This window comes from Onychomys torridus, chromosome 6 (assembly GCF_903995425.1).
Source record: "Onychomys torridus chromosome 6, mOncTor1.1, whole genome shotgun sequence".
Taxonomy (NCBI): Eukaryota; Metazoa; Chordata; class Mammalia; order Rodentia; family Cricetidae; genus Onychomys; species Onychomys torridus.
Window position 1 is genome coordinate 45,226,792 of NC_050448.1, and position 26,042 is coordinate 45,252,833.

Consider the following 26,042-nt stretch of genomic DNA (forward strand, 5'->3'; position numbering starts at 1 on the left):
GTTTTGCAGATGAGGAAACTGAGACGTGGGAAGGAGAATAATTTTCCCATAATTACATTTGTACTAGAGCCAGGGTTCTAACCCAGCTTGTGTACTCCATGCCTGTGTTGTTTGTTTGTGTTTTGATAGAGTGTCTCCGTGTCCAGTTTCTTAAAGAGTAAACTTAGTTCTTTTATGTCCCATACCAGAGATTCAACCCAGGGCCTCATGCATACAAGGCAAGCACTCTACCACTGAGCTACATTCCTCACTAAACTTGATTCCAAATGACAGGTGACAGAGAATATTTCCACTTTCACAAAGCTCACTAGTCATTAAGTCAATTTAGTGAATACTTACTAAATACATATCACCAACTTAAGCATAAGTGGGCATTTTAAATCTTTCACTGCAAAAGATTCTCTTTAAAATTTAATTCTGTGAATGCCTTCAGCAGTATACACAGAATCTTAATTTATCATAGTACATATATTTTCTATACAGAAAGCAATGTCTTTGTGAATTATTCATCCAACATTTGGATCCTGCCTTTGTACACACCGCCCCTAGTCACTCAAGAAGGACAGGTAATAGAAATGTGTTTTAATCACAGCCTAAGTTAAGGATGGCTACTGCCATTTGGTCACATTTATCCCACAGGGTGGTTTTAAAAGTAAACTTCTATTGGAATAAAATCATACTCGTTTGTTTATAGTGTATAAGGTCACTTCGGTGCTACAGAATCAAGTGGTCACAACAGAACTTGTGCCTTACATAGCCTGAACTAGTTACTGTCTTGCCCTTTGCAGAAAAAGTTTGCTCACCTCTGGCTTAGATCAACATCAGAAAGTAGTTGTAATTCCAAAATACAATGATGTGTACATATATACACTACACATGTGTGTACAGAAAAAATCATGCAGAATGAAAAGAATTTGGGAAATTTTCTGTCCTTTTTGTGACAGCTGTACCAACCATATTCTTTTTGTCTAGTTTCTTTGTCCTGGATATTGAATATTAATCTTATATCCCTGATATTATATCTAGAGATACAGTTAGAGCTTAAATTTATGTTAAAAAATTGTTATCCTTTCCCTGAATCAGCACTTAACCTTGACTTTATATATGTCACATATTCACATTCTTGGGAGATTAGGTTTCTCTTTAATCAGGATAGACTAGTAATTCTAAAAATCATGTAGACTCAAGTTTCTGGTCCAGGAGTCTGGGATGTGGAACAGTAGTTTTGTTTTTAACAAGTGCTTAGCTGATACTGGGACCACTGTAGTAGACCTTGATGATGATAAAAAAGTAACAGAGACATTGAAAGTGCTCACTGATTCAGCCTGGGTTTTGAAAATGTATCACCTTTTCCCAGAGGGTCCTGGGGGCCACTAAAGTTCTAAGACTTCTTTAGTGGACATGCTCAATACATACATGATAGTCTAGCACCTAGAATTCTCAAAGCGTCTAAAGCCATACTCAAAGGCCAGCCCATATTTTGGTGCTTACTTGCAACTGTGGTAAGCCTGTTAGTGGAAACCCTCTGTGCAATAATAATTAACCTATTTAATGGTGACAACAAGGGTGAAATTTCTCAGTGGGTAAAGGTGCTCGTTGTCAAGCTTGAGGGCCTGAGTTTAATCCAAGGACCTACACAAAGGAAGGAGAAAACTAACTACAAAAAGTTGTCTTCTGACCTCCACTGGCTTTCCATGACTTGGCATGACTATACACATGCACACAAAAAGCAAACAAGTAAATAAGTAGATAAGTGTAATTCAAGAATTTAAGGGAATGGATGATCCTCTGTCAAATCAACAGCAGAAACTCCATAAGGTGGTTTGATACAATTATATAACAGCTAAGAACTATGAGGAATACAAGAGTGTCAGCAAAGAGTATTTCAAATGAAACAAATAGAAGAATTGGCTCTTGGGGAAAACTGAGAAAGATTTTATTAAGTGGGGATGAAAAGGCAAAACACAAAATAGAATATATACTACAAAAATGGATAATAGTGTAGTTAAAGAATGTAAGCTACTAAGGTTGGGAATTTAACTCAGTGGTAGAGTGCAAGGCCCTGGGTTTGATCCTCAGCTCTGAAAAAAAAAAAAAGAATGTAAGCTACTATACAGGAAAAATGGAAAAGGTAGAAGGATGAAATGATCATGACTTGCTACTTTTTAAAAGACCTCAGTTCACATAGTGGTCTTTCTGTTTCCTGGTTAAATAAGGTTGGTTGTGTCATCTAACTCACTGGGCTTCAGTTTTTCAAGTGAAAAAATGAAGAAAGCAACGCACCTCTCACGGGGTCATAAGTACTGAGTGTGTGGAAGCACCTTGAGAAGCTCATCTGGGTGTTAGCTCAACACTATGTAAACAAAATCATCTGGACTGTGAGAGGAAGTAGTGTGAAAGACCTCCATTGTTAGGACTCAGGGAACAAATGTTTGTTAGAGGAAAGAAGTAATGAGTGCTGTCTTTGCTGAATTACTAAGTTTATCAGATTCCTGTGTTTGCTATTTTGTTTCAGTTCTGAGGTTTGGCCTTAAATTTCCATTCATTTATACTGTTTAGACTTCTGAGGTTTTCATTTGTCAGAATTGTGAGCTCTTGGGTATTACTAACACAAATATTGATGTGTAGCTTCAGCCTATTAGGTATCAATGGAAATCAGAAAATCAATAAACTTAATAGCTGTTCATTACCCAGTTGATGCATTTGCAGGACTCCGTTGAGTACTGTCAGTGAATAATCAATTCAGTCAACATCTATTACCAGATCACTGCCAGAACTTTTGTATAATACACTATTTTATTTATGACTTTATATAGCTACGACAGCACTTTTTATGAGGCAGTCTTTGTCTTGTGGGATTCGTGTTGCTTATGACTGTGGTCACTGGAAGCACATGTCATGCTGAAGGTCTTCCTAGATTAACCCTCACTTGACAGTAGAATGGCTCTAGCTCTTACAGCAGCTTCTGCTTTAGGACTAATTTTAGGTAGCAATTCACTGAGCATGTGGACAGTTAAGAGTCCCTACTGTGTGCTAAATAGGAATACACCTTTTTCTTACTTCTGTATTATATCACCTAATGGGTCAAAGCATACACTACTGTAATCTACAGAGTATTAAATAAATGGTATGTTCAGAGTTTAAGTAAACTATTGTACATGATAAAGATTCAAAGGGGGCTTCATAGGGGTTGGCATGAGCTAACTTTTGCAGAAAGAAACCTCAGGTCAGGAAGACTAGGTGATAGGCATCTAGCCTGAGTGAAGAACTCAAGAACTATAAACAGAATTCCATTTTAGGATTTCTCATGGTGTTTAGGCTAAATGAATTTTTTGGAGAAGGTAAATTCCAAGCTAACAGTTAAAAAAATAAAAGTGTTGTGTAGATTAAAAATAGAAAGATCTGCTGATAAAGAAAGCGGTATACATGAAACCTGGATCATGCTTTCTTCAAGAGTTAGGAATGGAATGAAGTTTAGCATGGCTGAAACTAAGAAACAGTGTGTTCCATGGATAGAGTCCTTACACAGTCACTAACAAGCCCTCTTTCAGCTGTTTCAGGGCAATGTCGTACTGCCACAGGACCGTCCACAGAGCAGATCTTCATAGCTGCTATTAGGAATGTCCATTGTTCTAAAGGAAAAGGCACTCCTGGCAGCGTCCTTGGGGAAGAAAGCACTTGGGGAAATAGTGGTCTTTGTGTTTGAAATAAATTGTGAGAACTCCTGTTTTATGGTGAGATTAGGATTAGGTTCTGTGGACTAAAACAGAAAGTCAGGAAGGAGAGTTTCAACAGTGCTTTAAATGTCTTTTTTGTTTGTTTTGTTTTGCTTTTGTGTGGAATATCAAGTCTGTGTTGTCTGGGATGACCTTGAATTCCTGTGCTCAGTCAGTTCTCCTGCCTCAGCTTACTGAGTAGATAGGAGGGCAGGCTTAGAGCCTCACATCTAGCTTTCAAATTTCAACCAAAAGCTTTTTTAATGTAAGAGTTATTATACTGTCTTAGCTTTTAGTCTAGTGCACTAAATATTATTGTAGGTTTTTCTTTTTGAAAAACACTTTATTATTTTTTTAATAAGGAATTTTAGATAGTTTGGACTTTGCTTCTGGAAGGCTTAATCAGTGCCTTATCTACAATCACCAGATTATGCATGGCCCTAGTCAACTAGTATAATGTGTTAGGACAGAGCTCTGTGTCCTACCCCTTCCTGTTTGTTTCCTTATCTTTTGTCTCTCAATTTTTTTAATAATGTATTTATTTGTATCTTACGTGCATTGTTTTTTTTGCCTGCATGCATGTCTGTGTGAGGGTGTCAGATCCTGGAGTTACAGACAGTTGTGAGCTGCCATGTGTGTGCTGGGAATTGAACCCGGGTCCTCTGGAGGAGCAATTGGTTCTGTTAACCACTGAGCCATCTCTCCAGCACTGTTTCTCAAACTTTGATTTCTCAGTTTTTCAAACCTTGAAGAGGGGAGGGGCTGTACATGTCACATTTGCCTTTCTACTCTCTTCCTCTATTTATCCCTAGTCTCATTTTCCTTACTGAACTATCCATAATCTATATTATGCTACATATATGTGTATGATATATGGTAGAATATATATGCTGAATAAATGTCACTGTTTCCCTTATGAATATGATTTGTACATTTTAGATATGTTATATTATTGACAGATTTAAACATAAATGATTTAATATTTATGTTACTCTTTCTTTTATGAATCAATTATATATATATATCAAGTATATATATAATTATATATGTGTATATATATATATAATTTTTTACTAATTTTACTCCATTGACCTTACAGAACAGGTTAGAATAAAACCATAAGATGATATTTTCAGTGTCTGTTATCAGTGTTTGCATTTGCTTTTAATAGAAATTAGGTTGAAATATATCCCTGTAGACTCTATAATATAAAGAATACCCTGGAAATAAACTCAGATGACCTCTTGGAAGAAGTAACTACAATGGGAGCCTACTAGTCGCTTTCTAGCTCTGTAGTACTCTGTAGGCAATAACGTGATCAGTTAGCTAGTGCGTACCTCAGTCATGTTTGTCTAGCTACCCTGCTACACCTCAAAAATTACTGTTTATTGCTGTGCACCACACTTTTTTCCTTTTGTGCTGCATTAAGAAAGCTATTCATTTTGCAAAATTAATATAAGAAAATAGCAGTATGGTACCAAATACACCAAAAATAATACCTGTTACATTATATTTTACATAGTATTGTTTTGGGGTGGGGGTGTGTGTGTGTGTTTGGGTTTTGGTTGTTGTTTTTGGTACCACCTAATAAGTGGTATGCCTGTCAAATTCTTTAGTGAGTACTTAGGGGAAGTGGTTTTTATTATTCTGTGGCACGTGATTCACATTTGACTCTTTCAAATAATGATACTCAGAACTGGTTATAGTAAATAAAGCTTGTCCTGAGAATTAGAAATAGCTGCCCCCCAAGGAATTCTACTGCTACTAGCTGACTAGTTTCTCTTTCATTTCTTTCATCAAATAGACATGTTAAGCCACCCATCCATTGTGTAACAGTATTCCTAGGGAGACAAGAACAAAAGTCTATTAACCACAGATAGGGAACTGACAGCAGCTGTTGTCAGACCAAAGTAGGGATACCACCAAAATCCAACTCGGTGAACCAACAGTTTTATTGGGGTTACTTACAGGAGTATAGGTGAGGGGCCACTTACAGGAAGAGAAATGGTTCAAGGTCAACTGAATGACCAAAAAACCTACCCCTGATGTGTGATGGTTTTTGAAGGCCAGAAACCTTGGAGTTTACTGCATAACTTGGAGGCAGCTTGACTAACTGGAGAGTACCTCAACATGTCAGCTCAGTTGGTCTGAGCTTTTTGCAAGCAACAAGGCTAGTCCCTGACTGTTCTACAGTGGCTCAAGTGGTCTGAGAGTCTTCTAGCGACTCTGCTTGTCTGAGAGAGTGTTATCAGCAGTTCTTACTGCTCATGTGTGCTGAGGAAGGAGACTAATATATCTGGTCAGTTTCAGGGACTTCCTAAGGCCTTTGAGTTGATACTTCCTAAACTTAATGAGCTTCCATGCAAGATGGAAGGTTTTGTCTCAGGAAATGGCTATACAATACTGTTCAACCCACTGTCTTTCTCCTAGAGAAAAGGAGTGTTGCTTTACCCATCATGCCCTTTCCAAATGTAACTCACCCTAATACTCTTAATAAAGCTGCTTGCTTTTGTTCAAATCACCTATATTTTTTCTGTTTTGCTAAATCTAGTGATTTTTTTTTTTATATTCTGCCTTCCAGCAACATTCAAACTACTTCATGTGTTTTTCCAGCAGTCTTAGCCCTTTTTTTCTCCAGTTGTCTTTGTTAACTAAAACTCAGACCTCTGCTTTTCTGTTTTCCTCCTTAGGTAAATTTGTGGTGTTCACCATATGCTTTACCTGTCTCTATTTCTACTTCCAAGTTATTTCTTTAGGTTAAGCTTTCTCTGACTTCAGACTTGGGAGACTTTCTTTTTTGTTGTTGTTGTTTTTTAACAACAGGTGTCTCAATGTGTTGTCTTCAAAACTGAACTTTGAATATACCCTCTTTCTCATTTAAGTGACTAAGCCTTGGTTTGTCTAATTGCCTTATTTATCAAACTGAAAACCAACCTTGGTTCCTGTATTCCATTCCCTCAAAATTTCGGTTGACCCTACATCATATTATGCCTTCATCTTTCCTATTTGCTGCCATAGCCAGCGGCCACCACAGACCAGGTGTTCTAGAAAAGTCTCCCTGAGAAGCTGATATTAAAGGAAAATCTAATAGAAGCCAGGACTTGTCGTCTGAAGAGAATTCTTGAAGGAGGGAACAGAAGGTGTTCTCTACAAGGTGGAGGTGAAGAACCATAGAGCAGATGGCATAACTAAGGAAATGGTTAAAGATTTGGCTGAAGAATTTAAAAAGAGCCACACTATCTGCAGCTTTGAAAATAAGTATCTTAGCTACTGTTCTATTGCTGTGAAGACACACTATGAACAAAGCAGCTCCTATAAAAGAAAACATTTGGGGTTGGGGATTTAGCTCAGTGGTAGAGTACTTGCCTAGCGAGCACAAGGCCCTGGGTTCGGGCCTCAGCTCTGGGGGAAAAAAAAGGAAAAAAGAAAACATTTAATCAGTTTCATAGAGTTAGTCCATGGTCATCTTAGCAGGTGACAAGCAAGCAAGCATGGGCTAGAGTTCACATCCTGATCCAAAGGCCGGAAGACACATACACAGAGAGAGAGAGACAGAGACAGAGACAGAGAGAAACAGAGAGAGACCTCAAAGCCAACCCCCAGTGATACCCTCTCCAACAAGGCCACCTCCTCCAACAAGGCCAAAGTGTTAATCCTACCTAAACAGTCCACCAACTGGGAACCAGACATTCAAATCTATGAGCCTATGGGGACCATTCTCATTCAGACCACCACAGTAAGGGTATGGAGTTTGAATTTCATTCTAGACGTGATAGGAAGCCAATTGTAAGTAATAAATTGAATTTATGGGGTGGGAGAGAAAAAAATAAGGCTATGGTAGATGAATCTAGAGATTGGAAAATATGAATCTAGAGATTGAAAAATATGTCAAGACCAGAGCTAATGATTTAGGGGTCATCAGGTATATAATTTAAAGGTCATAAAATTTAGATGGTATGAATTATGAGTCACCTAGAGAGTACATATACAAAGGAATGAGCCTTGGTATATCCCCAGATTTACAGGATCCAGTATGGGAAAATGAGGCATCGCAGGCAGTAAGGAGAAGGGAAACCAAACATGTACCCTGTCATGAACTGATGGAAACAGATGCAGACCCACAGCCAAACATTAGGTGGTGTTCGGGGAACCTGCAGAAGAGGGAGGAAGGATTGTAGGAGCCAGAGGATCAAGGACATCACAAGAAAACCCACACAATCAACTAACCTGGGCTCGTAGGGCCTCACAGAGACTGAACCAACAATGTTTTATTGATACCCAGGGAAGACCTACCCTTTCCTAAACAAAAATGTAGGAGGAGTGGATTGGGGGGTGGGAACAGAGGTGTGGAGGTGAGGGGAAGGAACTGGGAGAAGAGGAAGGAGGGGAAACTGAGGCCAGGATGTAAAATAAATAAATTTATTTAAAAGGAAAAAAAAAGGAAGATGTTCTAATAGTGAGAATGGAAGAAATAGAAATGTAACCCTTTTCTACAAAGGTCATCATTAAGTAATTTCAAAAACAACAAACAATGAACCAGTAACATTTAGATATGTTCTCTAGAAATTCATCCTTTTCCCAGTATTTTGCAAGAGAAAGAGATTCTTCAAAGTTTTCTTTCCCAATAAAGAATAATTCTTTGGCCGTAACAGTTTGTCTCTTCAATAATTCATTTCCTCATTCAGCATGTACACTGGCTTTCCTGTGAGTGTTTACTGTGACACAGACACCAGACAGTTTAGACCCCACACACACTTTATACTGGTATGACTCGTTGCAATTCATGAAAAATTTCAGTGCAATTGATCAGTTTTCTTTCTCGGTCAGATTCTGTTTGAGCTTACAGCTGGGCAGTGTCCCTGGATAAAGAAACACAAAGACCAAGTGCATTCCCTCAGCAGTCTTCAGGAGATTCTTCCTTTCTGAAGTTATATCTATTTGAACAAAGACTCTTTGTTGTCGGTAATTTTTGTGAATGTGTGTAGTATACAAAATTGTGGGGTTGGGGCAGCGGGCAAATACTGAAACTTACCTTCTAAATCCATTTCAGAGCATTTTGGTCAAATGGCTTTCTGGCATGTTGGACAGTAATTGCTCCCAGGGACTTGTTTTACTGTCTGGATAATCGCTGTCTCATTGCTTCTGGATTATTGACCCTCTGTCCATCTGGCTGCCAGGATCAAGCCCTGAGTCAGCTGGTAAAACCTCTTCTTGAAATGTTTAAAATTAATTGTGGGTTTGCAGTGGTTTCATTGTCAATTTTTTAAAATATCTACCTTGTGATATGATAGTCTGTAGTAATTGAATGAATTTGAGAATCGTGGAGTATATTGTGCATGTATGTGTATATGAACATCCATATGTATATGAACATAGAGATTTTAGAGTTATGGATCAGTTGTTATCCTAGACTTGTCACTGTTTCTCCTTCAGTTAGAGTGGCATGTTCATCCAGGCTAAGTGGTGCTCCCTGACTGCCCACTCAGGGTGCCACCAATGGATGCCTGCACCTAAGAAGTGTGCAAGGTTTCACTTACGTGGGCTCATTACAGATTTCTGCTGACACTTTGAGATACTCACAGAATGACTGCCACTAACACTGCTGCCTTGTCATCTCCAAAGATCGAGTGTCATCTGAAACACCAGTTATGTATCAGCGTGTCGTATGAATCCTGAACAGTCAAATGTGGGAAGTATTAGTAAATCGCTCACAAATTATGTTGCTGTGTTCTGAAATCCTGCCTTAGAGCTATTGTCTTCCCACACTTGCTCCCAGCAGTTGGACCTGGGAGGCTCAGAGCTTGTTGAACAGACTGCTCACCTCTCACCTTCCTTAAACTGCCTCACTTCCTCTCGTCTACAACCCCCTCGTCCTAGACTATTCCCCCATGTGACCACCATGGTCGTTTCCTCCAGATCTGTCAATCCTAAAAGCCCTGCTCTTGTCTATGGAATAGCAAACCCAGCTCTGCTAAAGGGCCCCCTGCCTCCCCTAGTCTGGAGGGTCACATGTAGTAATAATATCCTAACTCAGAAGAATGGAGTTTTCAATTAGAAAATTTGAATAGCAATACAATTAATTGTGAAACTCAAACTTAGAACAAACTTTCGGACATAATTCACCTATAAGTAGAGCAGAACTTCCTTGTTATTTGTTTTTATCTTGAAAAATATTATTAGCAAAAGCATAGTAATGGTCAGTATTGATAATACTTCATTCCCGAAGCCAATTTCCCCCACAGCCACTGGAGAAGGACTGGAATAGTTCTCATTTCCTGTCTTCCGGTTCCCTCACCTCTTCCTTATACCCTACCCCTTATCAGATCTGAATGGTACTGTGTATGCCTCAGTTTATACTAGCTATTGTGAGTTTGGTCGTGCTTTCTTTACTGATATCATAATGTATTACAAATAGCTTAAATTATGGAAAGTTTTCTCCATTTTTATAGAGGATGTGATCATTACTGATCTAGAATTTTCAGCCAAAAAGTGTGCTGCTCTTTGTCTTAATTTTTAAATGAAAACCATTGGGCAATTTTGTCAAAATGTGTTCATTTTAAAAAATCCAGCTATGCATACAATTCATATTGAATTGTTTATTATAATATATTTATAGCATCATCGAGGAGATCAACAATAAACTGAAGCAAATGAGACTCATTCTCATGAATCAACCTGATTAATTGTACTCAACATGGAAAAACAGCCCATGATGTCAGGACTTACTGTATAAAAAGCTCTATAAATAATACTTAAGATGTGTACAATAGTTTAGAAGCACATTTAAAGTAACTTTTTAAACTTCATAACTCAATGATAGGAAGATAAGGAATATGATTTTAACATGAACAAAAGATTTGAACATACATTTCAGTTACCAATAATTGTATGAAAAAAATAAGTAGCATTAATCATCCAGAAAGCACACATTTAAAACAGTAATAAGATCTCACTGTCTACCAATTAGAATACTACAATTTAAAATCCAACCAGATGTGGAAGAGCTGGAGCAACTATTTCATACACTGCTGGTGGCAATGTAAAGGGACACAGCTGTTTTTTTAAGTGCTTTGGCAATTTTGGGGTGATAGTACAAGGAATTGAATCCAGGGCCTCAGACCTAACTAAACTCTCTACTGTTGAACTACACCCACATCCAACTTACCAACTCAACATACAACTGTAGAGTCCATCCACTCTAATGCTAAGGTAATATTCACTAGCAAGAGACGCACAGCACATAAAAATGTCCTCACAGGACACTGGGGTGTCCCAGGAGGACTACAGTGCTTGCCACATATATCTGATGGCCCGCGCTCAGTCCCCATAGCCCAGATGGAAAGAAAGAACTACCTCTGAAAACTTGTTCTCTAACCCCACACATCCACTATGACATACACATCATACACATACTAATAAAATTGAAAGTCCTTAGAAAAGTTTGTCCATGAATATTATGTTAACTGTCTTACACCAAACCTGGAACCAGAAACAGCTTACATCCACTGATGAATAAACAAATGGGAAAAGTTACAGTTATCCATATGCTTGAATTCTACCATCACCAAAAGAACACACTAAAACATATAAGAACAATGTGGGTTTATCTCAAAAGCATGATCAGATAGGCCATTTATGTCAAATTCTAGAGCCTGCAGAATCTAGTGGCAGTGAGCAAGTCTGTGGTGACTCAGGTCAAGATAGGGAGGGAGAGACTGGAGAGGAGCAGGTACATTTTTGGTGACAGTGGAGACCCTGTATATCTTGATCATGGTGATATGCAGGTTAGCATTTGCCAGAGTGGGAGCTGGCAGGATGATGAGCAAGTCTAGAGACTTACAGTCTATAAAGTGTCTTTCCATATGTCAGAGCATTTGATCCCCACAGTTTAACTTGGGGTAATAAATAATATCCCCCATTTGGAAATTTAAGCCATATTTCAGTCTTTTGTTTCATTTATATGATTCCCCTACTACATTAAGTGATTCCTTAGTCTTTGCATCTCTGCTATTTCATGGTGAATACTTATGATTATATGTGGTTATTTATATACTTTGAAGTTTTATGCACAATTTTGGTCTCTCAAAGAGAGAGAGGAGGATGGTGACAAATGAAAGAACATGCTATTTTCCCCCTTAAACAGAGTATTTGGCAATAATGTAATACAGCACTTTAAAAGAAATAAAGACTAGCAATAAATACTTAAAATTACAGCTTTAAAATAAGCTTCATTAAGGCCTAACTTGACATTGTGACTGTTTCCCCTAAATTTCTGGGTCCAAATATAGCATGTTTGCATAAAAATAAAATGTATTAGAATTCATAGCTTTTTACTGACTGCTTTGAAGTTCAAATACAAATTCGTTAAGTAGCCACTTCTGATATAAAGACGTCCCAGGTATTAGCCTATTCTTTTCCATACTGCTCCTGACCCAGATAAGACTTTTTTATTTATTCAAAATGAAAGCAAAGAACTGGTCAGGAAGGGAAATATAAGACAAAATCCAGCCACCATCATCTCCTGTCTGTCCTAAGAAGTTCACAATGCGAATGGTTATTTCAGTCAGTTCTTGAGCATGCTTCCCATTGCCTACTCCGGTCTCCACAGTGTTGGGGAGCATTGCAACTGCGCAGTTCAAAGCTGAGCCGACTGACACCAACGCCACCATTCCCAACAACTCCCCAGTAAATTTTCCTTCATTAATCGGAGTGCATCAGAGCATAACTTGCAAACAGAGACGAAGAATCAGGCGGACTGCAAACTGTTCCGTTGTCTTCTTCACACCTGAGAGGAGACATCGCTGAGGCTGTGCCCTGTTACCTTATCAGGGACAGAAAGTTACATGCATGTGTTTCTGTGTAGGCTCAGGGTTTCTTCTGGAAAACGGGTCTTTTTGTTTTATCATGATCTCCTAATAATCCACAACTTCCCCTTTACAAAATAAGGCTCTGGAGTCACTAAATATACTTACAAACATACCTTTGGGTAAATGAATCTTTTAGTCTTCTATTACTCTTTACCTCTCTCTTGTTGGTTTTCAAGTTCTGTATTTTTTGAAATGAATATTTGGGGTTGGAGGTATAGCTCAGTGGATAAGAGCTTGCCTGTCATGTGCAAGGCCCTGGATTTGATCCTCAGCACCAAAAATAAATAAGTAATATACAGATTCTAACCTAAGACAGTTATCCTAAGCAGTGAACCTAAAGATCTTGAAACTTCAGTTATTCTGTTTGAAGTAGTTGTTCATGTGAATGTTTGATCAGCCATTATTAATATTCCTGTTTTCCCAAATTTGTTATGGAAAGTGTAACTTTGATACAGTAATGCACTGCATTTTTATCTTAAATCACAAAGATATCTTTATATTTGAACCTAAATGTCAGTATGAATTTGTGAGATCTTATTTTTATATGAATACCTATATTTTATAATGTATGTGATATATGTCTGTGTTTATTATAGCTATATTTGACTACACTTACATATACCAAGATTTATATTAAGGCAATTGAAAAACAGGCACAGTCACTCATGGATATTAGTTATATATAAAGGTTATTGAGGATGCAAAGATATAAAAGATAGAAGAACCTAGTAATTGCCTTTAAGATCAGAGCACAAAGCATTAGTTTGGATTTTACAAGGCCAGCCAGCAACAAAAGAGCAGTAATTTATGAGCTCAGCGTAAAAGAATAGCATAATTGCATTAAAAATTAATGCTAATGAACACTAAAATGGGGAAGGTGGTTATGATGAAAGTTTGTATTCATCTTCCCTGGGTTGAATGATGGCTAGTGGCTTGATTAATGGCTTAATTTCTATCAATTAGCGGGGAAAAATCTCCTGTGAGACAAGGGTAAATTGAGCATTGAATTACATATCTTGCTTTTGTGTGCTAAGAAAAAAGAGCTGCGTATCTCTGATATTAGCCACAGTGACAAATGTGGTGTGCCCCGAGATGTCTGCACCAGCTCTCCTGACAGGCGGGCTGTGTGTGGTTATAGGGTGTTAGAGATGGCTGGCAGACAGCATTCATTCTGAGTTCCTTAGAAACATTCAGCTCTCCCATCTACAGAATTTTAATTAGAGTCAATAACAATTCTGGAATTCAAATGGACAGCAGACCGTGAATGCAGGTTCCTTATTCTGATCTACTAATCTGGGTTCTTCAAGTCCCATGCCTTTTTATTTTACCTCGTGAAATAGGGAACTCCAGCAGCTCTGGTTCTGCTGGAACAATATTTATCATTGCAGTAAAGTAGACTTGACTACCCACCCAGGTTTACCATATCTTGAACAAGCATAAACTAATAGTCTTTATAGTTGGACTGCGTAGCAGCTAAATTCATAGAAATTATGATTTTTATTCTAACAGCTCTTGTTGCACAGTAAATAAAGAACTCTGAAGTGAAAATTTTCCTGTTTGGGTTATTTGTGGGCTTAAGTGGGAAATGCTAGGTTTTCGGAAACTGTTTTGTTGTTGTTGTTGTTGTTCATTATAAGGGTTTTAAGAATATGACATAATAATTCCTTCAAAAATGTTAAGTGTAGACGATTCTGAAAATATATTTCTATAATCCTGTCAAAATAATGCCAGGAGAACAAGACCATGTATACATCTCTAATAGCTCTAATAGAGCTGTGTTACATTTTGCTGCATGCATAAGTATTAGAATGCAGAACAAGTACAATCCCACATATATTTGTTCTTTCTATTAATGGTTGGAGTAAGGGGAAATATATTGCTTGGTATAAGAAGGGTAAATAATTCATTTTAGAAACAATGACTAGATCACAGGTCAGGGATTGGACCCCAGTTCTATCACCACCTAGCCACATGACCTTTTTTGAGTTACTGATGGCCTTCAGCTTCTCATCTTGCAGTGAGAATGGTAATGTTAGCTCAGCAGTTATGATGGGTAAATAAAGTAATGTGTGAAGGAGTTAGCCGAAAGCACCTTAAATCTAACCTTGTGTTGCTGCCAGAATAGTGCATATGGCCCCCATCATGTCTCCCACTAGGAAGGCATCACAGATAATAACTGGAGCAAGAGTTTTGTGCATTAGACTATCGCAGATTTTCTTTAAACATAGATTTGACCTCTTGAGGTAGATCATGCCATAGGAAATGACAAAACCCCTGGCACCTGTGACAATGGGGTAGCCTCCCCGTTCACCCCACTGCCCTGGTCCACTGTGTATACCTTCTTGGGGATGTGCCCAAGGCTGCTCCTAGTCTCTGTTCCTGCCATACCACAAGTGCACACCACAGGATGAGTGGACCAAAGCCAGTTAGAGCCTGGTTGGACTCAAAGCAGGTTGGCAGCCTCGGCATCTTTAGTACTATAGCTGAATGCACAAAGTATTACTGTAATAGTACTCATTTACTGAGTGCCTTTAATGATCTAAGAACCTTGCACTGAGCACAGGTGTATCACTTTCTCATGTCATCATGAAAAATGATGAAATGTCAGTGTGTCGGGGCATTCTTTCCTGTTTCCTCCATCTGACTTAGCTCCCCTGGCTCCTTCCTGACCCTCCACCCTGCTCTATTGTTCTTGACATCATGAGGCACTTTACTTTTTTTTTTTTTTTTTTTTTGTCTCCCCATTTGTCTCTCTATGAGAGAAACATTCAATTTTTTTTTTTTTTTTTTTTTCTGGTTTTTTGGAGACAGGTTTCTCTGTAGCTTTGGAGCCTGTCCTGGACTAGCTCTGTAGACCAGGCTGGCCTCGAACTCACAGAGGTCCACCCGCCTCTGCCTCCCGAGTGCTGGGATTAAAGGCGTGGATCACCACCTTCAATTTTAAATCCAAGTACGCAGAACAGTGGTTGTTGTGTGGAATGTGCTCAAATACTTGAAAGGAAGTAGAGGGGTGGAGTCTCTCACTCTGGCTAAGGTATGAAGCCCATTCTTACCCATAGCACAAGAGAGCTGAGACCTGCACAGCTGCACTAGTTGCCAAGGCTACAACAGCTTGTAAGTGGCAGAGAAAGTTTAACACGGGCAGTCTAAACCCACAACTCCTAGAACTGTCTCTAAGGGGCTGGGGAGACGGGTCAGTGGTTAGAAGCACTGGCTGATCTTCAAGAGGAGCTGGTGCAGTTCCCAGCATTCACATGGAGGCAACAACTCTCTCTAACTCCAGTGCCAGGGAATCCAATGCCCTCATCTGGACGCCATGGATACCACTCACTCATTCGTGTGCACAGACATACATGCAGGCAAAACACCAATATAAAAATACTTGCCGGGCGGTAGTGGCACACACCTCTAATCCCAGCACTCAGGAGGCAGAGCCAGGCGGATCTCTGTGAGTTTGAGGCCAGCCTGGTCTAGAAAACGAGTCCCAGGAAAAGTGCAAAACTGCACAGAGAAACCCTGTCTCGAAAAACAAAAACAAAAAAACCTTAAACACTTAAAAACATTGAATTTTTTAAGTTAAAAACTTATAATTTGTCACTTTCCCAAGGTTTTGTTTCTAATATTTTTAATGCCCTTTAATTTTCAGTTATCCAACAAATGTATTGTTCACTAAACAATACGGCACCCTCTATTAACAAAGATTGTGACCAGGGTAAGGCAACGTACGTATGCCAGGTGAATTATGAAAGAGACCTCTGCTCACACAGCGGCAAGAGACAGCGTCATCACAACACAGGCATTAGACACGGTCTTAAATGACATGGAGAATACAGAAGCATGGAAACTTTCTAGATAAGAGGAGCTAAGGGAAGATTGTGTTTTTATGAAATACAATGCTGATGCCCAAGTCACTTGTAGTTTTTATAATGTTTAACTGAAATTCTTCTTTGCTAGTGTAGCCATGCCGAACTTATTAGCTTACCTAACCCACTGTACAGAGCAGGTTAACATGAGGTGAGACTGTGCTGCCCCATCCAAGCACTACACTCGAGGGCCCTCTGCTTCCCTTGGACTCTGTGTTCACAGCGTCAGCCTCCAGAAACCCTCTAGACAGGGCCTTTCTACCTGAGGGGTTTGCTGATTTTTCAAGTTCTTTGTGGACATAATTTCTGGAGATCTGTTTCCAGGAATATATTTTATGAACACTCTTTAAATGTTAAGATTGGATAGGTTTCTAATGTATGCTTTTTAAAAGAAACATTGAAGATATATTGGTTTAGGTAGTAGATACGTGCATAAAAATACATTGAATGGTGAAAGTATAAAATCCAGTGTGAAGCTTTCCAGCTACCATTCATTCTAAGTGGCTACTATAACTGTATAAAATTTCATTGCATTGTATAGTCTTTGGTTCTGGTTAATTCTGGTGTGGTTTTGTTTTGTTTTGTTTTGTAACTTTTTATAATAGTTTATATGAAGAAAAAAGATAAATTGTTTTCAAAAGGAAAGCAATAACTGTGTTTGTTAAATTTTATGTTCATTAGAAATTGGCTTAATAATTTTAAAATTCTAATTTCATTTGTCTACAAGTTTTATTTATTAACCAACTTTACTATTCAAGTGTGTTTTCTTTTTCCTTATTCTTGTAAGCACTTGGAAATGCTTTATAGTACAGAGATTGTTGTTTTATTTAAAACTGTGTGTTCATGGATGTTTTCTATTCTTGGTTAATATCTGAGTCAATTTAATCTGAAAATAGGGTAATCTTTTGTATTATTCATAGATTTGTAGCAGTGCTGTTAGTATATAATGTTTTTTTTTTTCCTGGAACAATATCATATCAAATAACTCAATAACCTAGACCAACTGACCCAAATTCTTTGTTAACATAAAACGCTTTTTAACTTTGGATAGGTTCATAAAATATTAATAACTGGAAGGAACCAGTTGAAGATGTGCTCTTTGCATGTGTTTAAGATAATCTTTGAAACACCAGTTGGCCTTATCCCAATATGACATCTTGGGCAATAGTGCCATCTGCCGTTCCCAGCCTGGTATTGCTATTACAGGAGATTTCCACCCCCAACTCTGTATATGTTTGCAATCAAAAACTTAAATATAGACTAAAATTTTGTATTTTCAATTGAAATGAATATTTTTTATTAGACTTCATCTACTTTTACAATTTAAATTTTTATATAATAATTAGTGATATTCTAAAAGAAAACTTTGAATGCTCTTATAACATGGAATCGTCAATAACTTCAAGTACGAGAGCTTATTTTTTTTAATAAAATCAGTAGTAAAAACATTTTATTTATTTTAGCAAAAAAGTATAGAAAATCCTTTTTTTGGTTTTTGTTTTTGTTTATTTTTCTGTTTTTTGTTTTTTGAGACAGAGTTTCTCTGTGTAGCTCTGGCTGTCCTAGAACTCTGTAGACCAGGCTGACCTTGAACTCACAGAGATGCATCCACCTGCCTCTGCCTCCCAAGTACTGGGATTAAAAGCTTGCACCACCATCACCCAGCAAAAATTACTTTCTACAAAGTTAGTTAATACTGATATTTTTGTTTCAAAATGATTTTCTGATTCCTGTGTGTATGTGTGTGTGTGTGTATGTCTGTGTGTGTGTGTGTGTGTGTGTGTGTGTGTGTGTGTGTGTGTGTGTTTGTGTGCATGTGTGTGTGTTTACAATACATCTCTTCCATGCCATCTGGTCAACAAAGAATTCATTGTACTTAACAATGACATACTTGTAGAAATCACTAAGTGCTAATGGATATGTTTTCTTCCTGTTCCCCGTGTTAAGGTTTTTATTCTTCTAGTAAGTTTTGTCTTCCATGCTGACAATTGAATTCATGGAGGGCCAAACTCTGTCCCTGAGCTACAGCTTCTGACCTTCCTCTTGTAGCCTGCCTTTTGGTTTTGAGTCAGGGGCTCACTCTGTTACTCAAGCTGGCCTTGCACTCACTCCTCAGCCCAGTCAATTCTTGAACTCACAATATTCCTGCCTCATCTCCCCAAGTAGCTAGGATCACAGGTCTGTACCACTAAGCGAGGCTTCCAATAATTTTTGTTTTTCTTGCTTTCTTTTTGGCTGATAAGATGCTTTACATGCATTCATGTAAACATTTCAAGAAGTAACTGATTTAAGTCATATTTTGTTCATCTTAAATTGATGCCAATTTTTTTAATGTCATGTAACAACCTGAACTCAGAATGGCATGGTGTATGTTATTGGTGTGTTTCATTCTGTTTCCTAAAGCTGCAAGGTTAATTAAGCTCAAGGCTTATATTTGTAGACATTGATACTAGAATTTTGAATATGGGGCAATTTAAAATATTTTATGGTTATTGTTTTCAGATAATATAGAGTTGAGCTATTATTATAAAGCAGAAATTTTGCATCTCCCATGCATCTTCCAGTTTTTAATTTAAGTATCATTGTTGCTGAGTTTGGGCTCAGCATTGAAAGATGAGAGCTGTGAAGTTTGTTTTCACAGTGTAAATCAGGCAAGCTGCCTTTCTCCCTCTGTCCTGTCACCTTGTTAGTCCCGAGGGGATTTCTTTCTTAAAGGACAAGGACAATGTTCCATTTTCTCTCATCTTTCTTTGCTCTTTTATAATTTCTGCGGTGCCATTTTAATAAGCATACTGGCTCTTTGGCTGGGTTCTGTGATACCACATTTATTTGTATTATGCACTGGTTGTATTTCCAAATTTGAAGCTACAAATACCACAAGCTTTAGAGATCAGTACTGTTTCTCAGTTCACCTCTGACATTTAATACTAATGATGTGCTTTGCAAATCCAAATGAGAGAATATGTCAGACGGTTAGAGAAAAATCCAGGAGACCCAGCAGCTGATGCCTAGGAGACACCATCCTGAAGTCAGAAATGAGGGCCTCTCATTGAGAATCTTCTATGGTAGTAAATAATCCTGGTAAATCCTGGATTCAAATAAAATGCTGTTTTCAAGGAGACATTAAAGTTGGTACCCATTTTTTTGTTATTTTTCTCTGCTATAGCATTCTTCCTATGTATAGAGTCTTAAAAATTACACATTAGTACAGGATGCATTAATATTAATACATTAGCTAGACAAAGAATCTCTCATTTCATATGCTCAGTACATGACATAATTAAAATCTAGAGAACATTTTATACTAAAGCAGAGCGAGCTATTTGCTGTTCTGTAACACTGTGACAGTGTGTGGATTTATACAGGAAAATGTGTTCTTCCAAACAGGGGGAAGTCGGCTGCAGAGGCTGTTGCTTTCAAGCATTCCACACACAGCTTCTCAGCAAGGAGACTGGACTCAGAAGGGGAGGTGGTCTTCCCCTCGAGTAAACAGATGCTTGCACAGGACTATACAACTATAGTCTGTGATTGGCTGAAAGTTGAGGCACACGTTTTATGACAATATCAGTTTGTATTGTTGGCCTTTTCCTTCTGTCTTCCTTATGTTTCCCTCTCTAACAGCATCTGAGCATTCAGGCTGCTGGAATGCAAGAGCTGCTTTCATGCAGATCATCTCATTAAACCCAGCCATTATCCATAAAGTCTAAATCACAAAAAAAAAAAAAAAAAAAAAAATTGAGCTGACGTAACTGAGTGTACGGCGGCTTCTGGTTCAGCCATATGTCAAGCACAAGTTTCAACAGCAAGCGTGTAATTCTTTGTCTAGCTAACGGGGGGGGGGGGGGGGCACAAAACTAAATAAGCAGTGATACCTGAAGGTTGCTGCTTTTGAAAATGCTAACTGTGAAAGAAAACCATTTTAATGACTGGGCCATCAATTGAGCATTCATAGAAACATCGTAAAACTGTAAACTAAGTTAAGTGTGGAGCTGTGAAAGAGAAAGCTGTCTGCACTGTGGTGAGTTGTAGTGAAGACGCCGAGGTCAAGAGGAATGTAGTATACTAGTCTCACACACTAAGAGGAGATAAGTGCTTATAGTTTTAGAGATCATGGAAGCTAAATCCAACTCTAATAAAAATAATTATCTTTGGATTGGAGGAAGAACTCAGGGCCTGGTATTGGAAAAGCGATTTAGTCTCTGAATGGTCATGTTTTACATGTTAACCTAGAACTCCCTCACGGTATAAAAACAAACGTTAGTCAGAAACTTGAGAAAATGAATAGCCTATCAAATTAGTAGCTTAATAAAGTAGAGAATTATTTCAAGTGACTCTAGAGCAGTGGTTCTCAACCTTCCTAATGCTGCAGCCCTTTAATACAGTTCCTCATGATGTGGTGACCCCCAGCCGGAAAATTATTTTGTTGCTACTTCATAACTGTAATTTTGCTACTGTTATAAGTTATAATGTAAATATCTGATATTCAGGATATCTGGTATGTAATCCAAGGGGTCAGAGATTCATTAATTAATACCCCTTGTGATTTATAGCAGTTGTTGCCATTTTTTAAGACTTATTTGTTTATTATTTATAGTGTTCTGCCTGCGTGCCAGATCTCATTACAGGTGATTGTGAGCCACCATGTCGTTGCTGGGAATTGAACTCAGCTAGTGCTCTTAACCACTGAGCCATCTCTCCAGCCCGCAATTTTATTTTTTAATCTAATGCATACCTCATAGGAAAGTGAGTACCCTCGACAATATTGTTAATGCTGAAGATTTTTAGCATATGGGAAGATGCTTGACTATAAAATTACTTAAATCATAATTGCTAATTTAATTGGTAGTAGTCAGCATGGACTCATGTTAGAATTTCTTAGGGTATCTTTTCTTCCCTGCACATTAAAAAGACTGAAAAGCAATGGCAGTTCAGCAATGGTGAACATGCCAAAAGTCTAGGTCACTGCCTCTGCTGTCTCCGCCACTGGAAGGGAGTCTGGGTAGAGAAGTGGATCGCTTCGCTTGAGGATGGGAACTATAGAAGATAACCCTCCAACATCTTGGCATGCCTTCACTACTAGGGGTCACACCATAGGGCAAGCTACCCAGAGTTGAAGCAGTTTGAGCATCAGAATAAGAAAGCGCTTGCCATAGATTAAAGCTATTCACATTGTGAGCTAATAATGGCATCTTCAGTACCTGTAGACCAAAATATTAAATAAATGTAAATAAACATCAAGGCCAATGATGTGGATCAGTGGGTAACAGTGCTTACCATGCAAACCTGGGGGCCCTAGTTCAGTCTCTGGACCCCACAGTGGAAGGAGAACCTATTTCCAGGAGTTGTCCTCTGGCCTCCACACATATGCCATAGTACACATGTGTGTTCCTGCACTCACACTCAGAATTTTAGAGAAGAAATATGTTTGTTACCTCACAATACAGCTTGTATTTCAGTCACCAGTGGCTAATGAGAGAATGAATGTTCCCCAGTGTAAAAGAATCAGAACTAGTAAATACAACAAGAAAAATTACTATTTTATGGCTTCTAATTAAATAATTGATTTAAGAAGAAAGCATTAATGATACTAAAACCATTAACTGAAAGATGGATGAATAAGAACTTTATAATAGAAAGGTCAGATTGACTCATCACACCTTGAACCCATTGATCAATCTGAACATCAGGACAGGCAGTCAGAGTGCTTCCTAATTTAATGTTAAAAAAAAAAAAAAAAAAAAAAAAAACTACATAACAGTGCCATTTCTAAGTTTTGAAGATTTAATTATTTATTTTTATTTTATGTGTATGTGTGAGTACCTGCATGTATGTATGTGCCCCACATGCATGCCTGGTGCTTGCCAGAGCCTGAAGAGAACTTCAGATTCCCTGGAACTAGTGTTAAAGGTGGTTGTAAGCTGCCAGGTGGGTATTGGAAATTGAACCCAGGATGTTTGCAAGAACAGCGATGGCTTTTAGCTCCTGAGACATCTCTCCAAACATATAATAATCTATTTTTGAAATGGAATATATTGAACTGGAATGAAGAGTCAGGTCTCTATCGTGATCTGCACAAACAGTAGATAATAGAGGAGCATGTTGGATAACATCATGAGGTCCAGAAGGCAGAGGACTATGAAAGAAGGAATTCACTCTCCAGGAAGTAATCGACAATCAAGGAAAGAATGGCAGGCTCTGGAAAGACTGGAAACCCTACCACCAAGCAAGAGTGATGTGGGTCCTTGTTTGCATCCTGCTCAAACAAGCCTACTATAGGAAGATATCTTTTTTTTTTCCTTTTTTTCTTTTTTTTTCCAAGACAGGGTTTCTCACTCTGTAGCCCAGGCTGGCCTCGAACTCACAGAGATGTGCCTGGCTCTGCCTCCCGAGTGCTGGGATTAAAGGTGTGTGCCACCACCACCTGACAGAAGATATCTTTTAAACCAGTGAAAATTGAACATGGAGTGTACAAATCATATTTAATTAGTGGTAATTTGAGACCTGACAAACAGTATTATGATAAAATTATTATTATTGGTATCAAGTCTTAATCTGTTAGAGATGACCACTATTTAGGGAAAACAGTACATGGTCTGGAGTTTGGTTATGCCCTCTTGGATTTGTTTTTACATAGTCCAGGTCTCGATCTGAAAATACATTGAGAACTAACAGTAACAAAGTGTTGGTGATTATAAAAACTAGGTGGTGGTTATGAGTGGGTTTGTTGTCCTTTTTTTTCTTTTTGTGTATTTCCATAATACAATGTTAAAATAAAGTAGAGGGAAAGGCCTTCCCACAAAATTAGCTTAGATCACCCAAAATCATAATAGCTATACCTCCTCAGTAGATTTTAGATTTTAGATGAGAGTCTTAGTTTCTAGGCATATTTTATTTTTGAAATTCAAGGGGGAAAGTACCTATTGTAGCTTAACTTAATATATTTCATTTCTATCCAGTTAAAAGAAAGAACTGAGCACGGGTATAATATTGGTAACAAGCTTGTACCAAAGTTCACTAACACTGTTCCTTTTAGACCAAGCCACCCTGGTGGAGCAAGTGAAAAGGGTTAAAGAAATTGAAGCCATTGAAAGCGAGTCTTTTGTTCAGCAGACATTCCGATCAAGTAAAGAAGTCAAAAAAGTAAGTTCCCCTATGGGCATCTGAATAAGCCTTTGGATTCCAGCTGAAGGAAGCGTTATTAATGGATTTACTCGGTTGTGAGTGCGTCCTCCAATAGGCAGATGAGGGAGGGAGGGAGGGAGGGAGGGAGGGAGGGAGGGAGGGAGGGAGGGAATGTCCGTCTTGCTGGTGAGAGAATGAATCAGTGGGAATCAGCCCAAGCCACCTATATAAAAACAGTGTAACCATGGATCTGACACCATTTGTATTTTAAAGTTTATCAAAACAACTGAGATATCACTTCCTATGAGTCTGTAACTGTAATGTCCACTTCATGAATATAGACAGGTTTTCCTGATTTTTTTTTATAACGAATGTCTGTGTACACCTTTTGAATTGTTATTCCTAGACAGATGTTGGGGAAAGACATTAAATGATAAAGCTATTGCTCAAACAGGAGACTGTACCTCCTCCCATCTTTGCCCAGCTGTGTGTCACTCACTCAACTTCAGTGAAGACGTTTGAAGGCATTTCATTTCTGTTGAATTTTTCACTTGTTCTTCACTCATTAACAAGACTGCTCTTCAGAATTTGCATTCCTTTAGAAGGAAAAGTTGTTCTAAGAAATGCGTCTCCTCTGGTTGCTGTTAGTAGAGAAGTAATAGTTGTGGTCTGCTCTTCCTTTAAAGACTTCTGCTTCTGCTACATTGTGCTTCTAAAGTGCACATGTAAGACTGTGTAATAGAAGAATGATAGACGTAATAACCATTTACTTTTCTTTAATATCATATTTCTAAGTAGTTATGTTTTGGGATGTCACATGTTTTCAATAAGGTGAAATTACCTGTTCACATTTGCATTATTTAATGTTTCAAAAATTATCCTCCAAAAATATTGTATCACTCTAAATTCTACCCAAAAATACAGGGAGTTTTTAAGCTAAAGCTTTATTTTATTATCCATGTTGATTAACCTTATATGTCAGAATTATCAAGTTGTTTCCTATAGCACTCCTGGTGTTAATAGATACCTGGAACTTTAATTACCAGGCCTTTTTAAAGGTAGAACATACAAGGACATGAGCTGAGTGTACGATGTATGTCAGGTACAGGACTAGGTAGCCTTGGATCACCCATAGCCCTGGGTGTCACTGTGCTTACTGCATTTGAACTTTCAGGATATCACCACAGTCCTGAGAGCCACGGCTATGAAATGGACATTCATATGTTTATATGACCATTCTGTTTGATATCTTAATCTTGCAGAGTGTAAAGACATTCATCTAAAACAATGATCTACTTGAGGGTTTGGCCTTATATTTATTTTCTGAAGTTCATTCTGAATTCTCAATTCTTACTGGATGTTCTTAGAATCTATGATCAAGTTCCTGTGAAAAATACTAGTCTAGAGTCTATAGACTGGGTTTTGGCCCAAGACACTTGCCTGTCTGGTTCTAAGTATTGTTTCTTGTTACATTTACTTTTGATTCATGTTTATCCTTCAAGAAAGCATACATGGTAAGGATTAGTGTCAACAGAGAATATCTCAATAGAGCCTCAGGAGGTGGCGTTCCCTTTGATACCATCCAGCACATGACTGTTATTAGTAACTACACTCCGGGATGCTCAGAGGAACAGTGATGGACTAACAAGAATAAATTTATACTCCACTGAAACATAAAACGAGGGACAATTTATTAGCTTAGAAAGTGGCATCGCTTTCTAGTCTGAAATGTCTGTGTCTGCAGTAGAAGGCCAGGACTCGGGATGCCTAAGAGATGAATTATTTATGAGGAGATTACTTAGCAAAGAGAAGTAAATTATCCTGAGTACTATTTCATCCAGGTCCTGGGAAGACATGATAGGCTCTCCTGGCTGCATAGCAAAGATTAACTCTCCTGGGGACTAAATCACCCAGGGCCCAAGTTTCCACATCTGTCTCTTCTGGACAGTCTGAGCTCTTAGAATAAAGTTTGCCTCTCTAAAAAACGGCTGTCCATGCTAGCCACCCTTTCAACTGGAGTCAGTTTCCTTAGGAGTGAAGTCCACTAATTAAGCTAGAGAACTGTCACTAGGAAGACAATGCCCTTTAGCAATAACCTTCCAGACACTATGGGCATTCTACAATGCATATTGATTTAACTAATTTAACTCCGAGACCTTACCCAAGTAGTTAGGGAATGTGATAGATCCTTGCTACATCATTAGCTTTAGAAACCAAGATATAGCTTGTTTTCAGGATGTTGTCCCGCATAAACTTGGATCAGTTATTTAGCCCTAAGACTGATACTGATACGCTTGGCAGATAATCCTCCATTGTTCAAAAGGAGAGACTAAATGACGCTGTGCAATATGGGCATTTGTGTTAACTAGAAAGATTAGGAAAGTATTTTCCAATTGCACCACCAGGTGGCAGTATTGCACAAAGCCAGCCATTCAGGGGGCCTGTACTGAGGTCCATTTCATGGTTGAGCCACA

At 38.3% G+C, this 26,042-nt stretch overlaps 1 protein-coding gene across 1 annotated transcript in view; it reads left to right on the top strand.

Annotated features, from left to right (window-relative positions):
• The window catches only part of Rsrc1 (arginine and serine rich coiled-coil 1), a 322,919-nt gene that overhangs the window by 290,753 nt on the left and 6,124 nt on the right, over nucleotides 1-26,042 (top strand). The window contains exon 8 of the mRNA XM_036189598.1: nucleotides 23,480-23,586. Within this exon, the coding sequence (XP_036045491.1) occupies nucleotides 23,480-23,586 (107 nt within the window). The remainder of the gene's footprint in view (nucleotides 1-23,479; nucleotides 23,587-26,042) is intronic.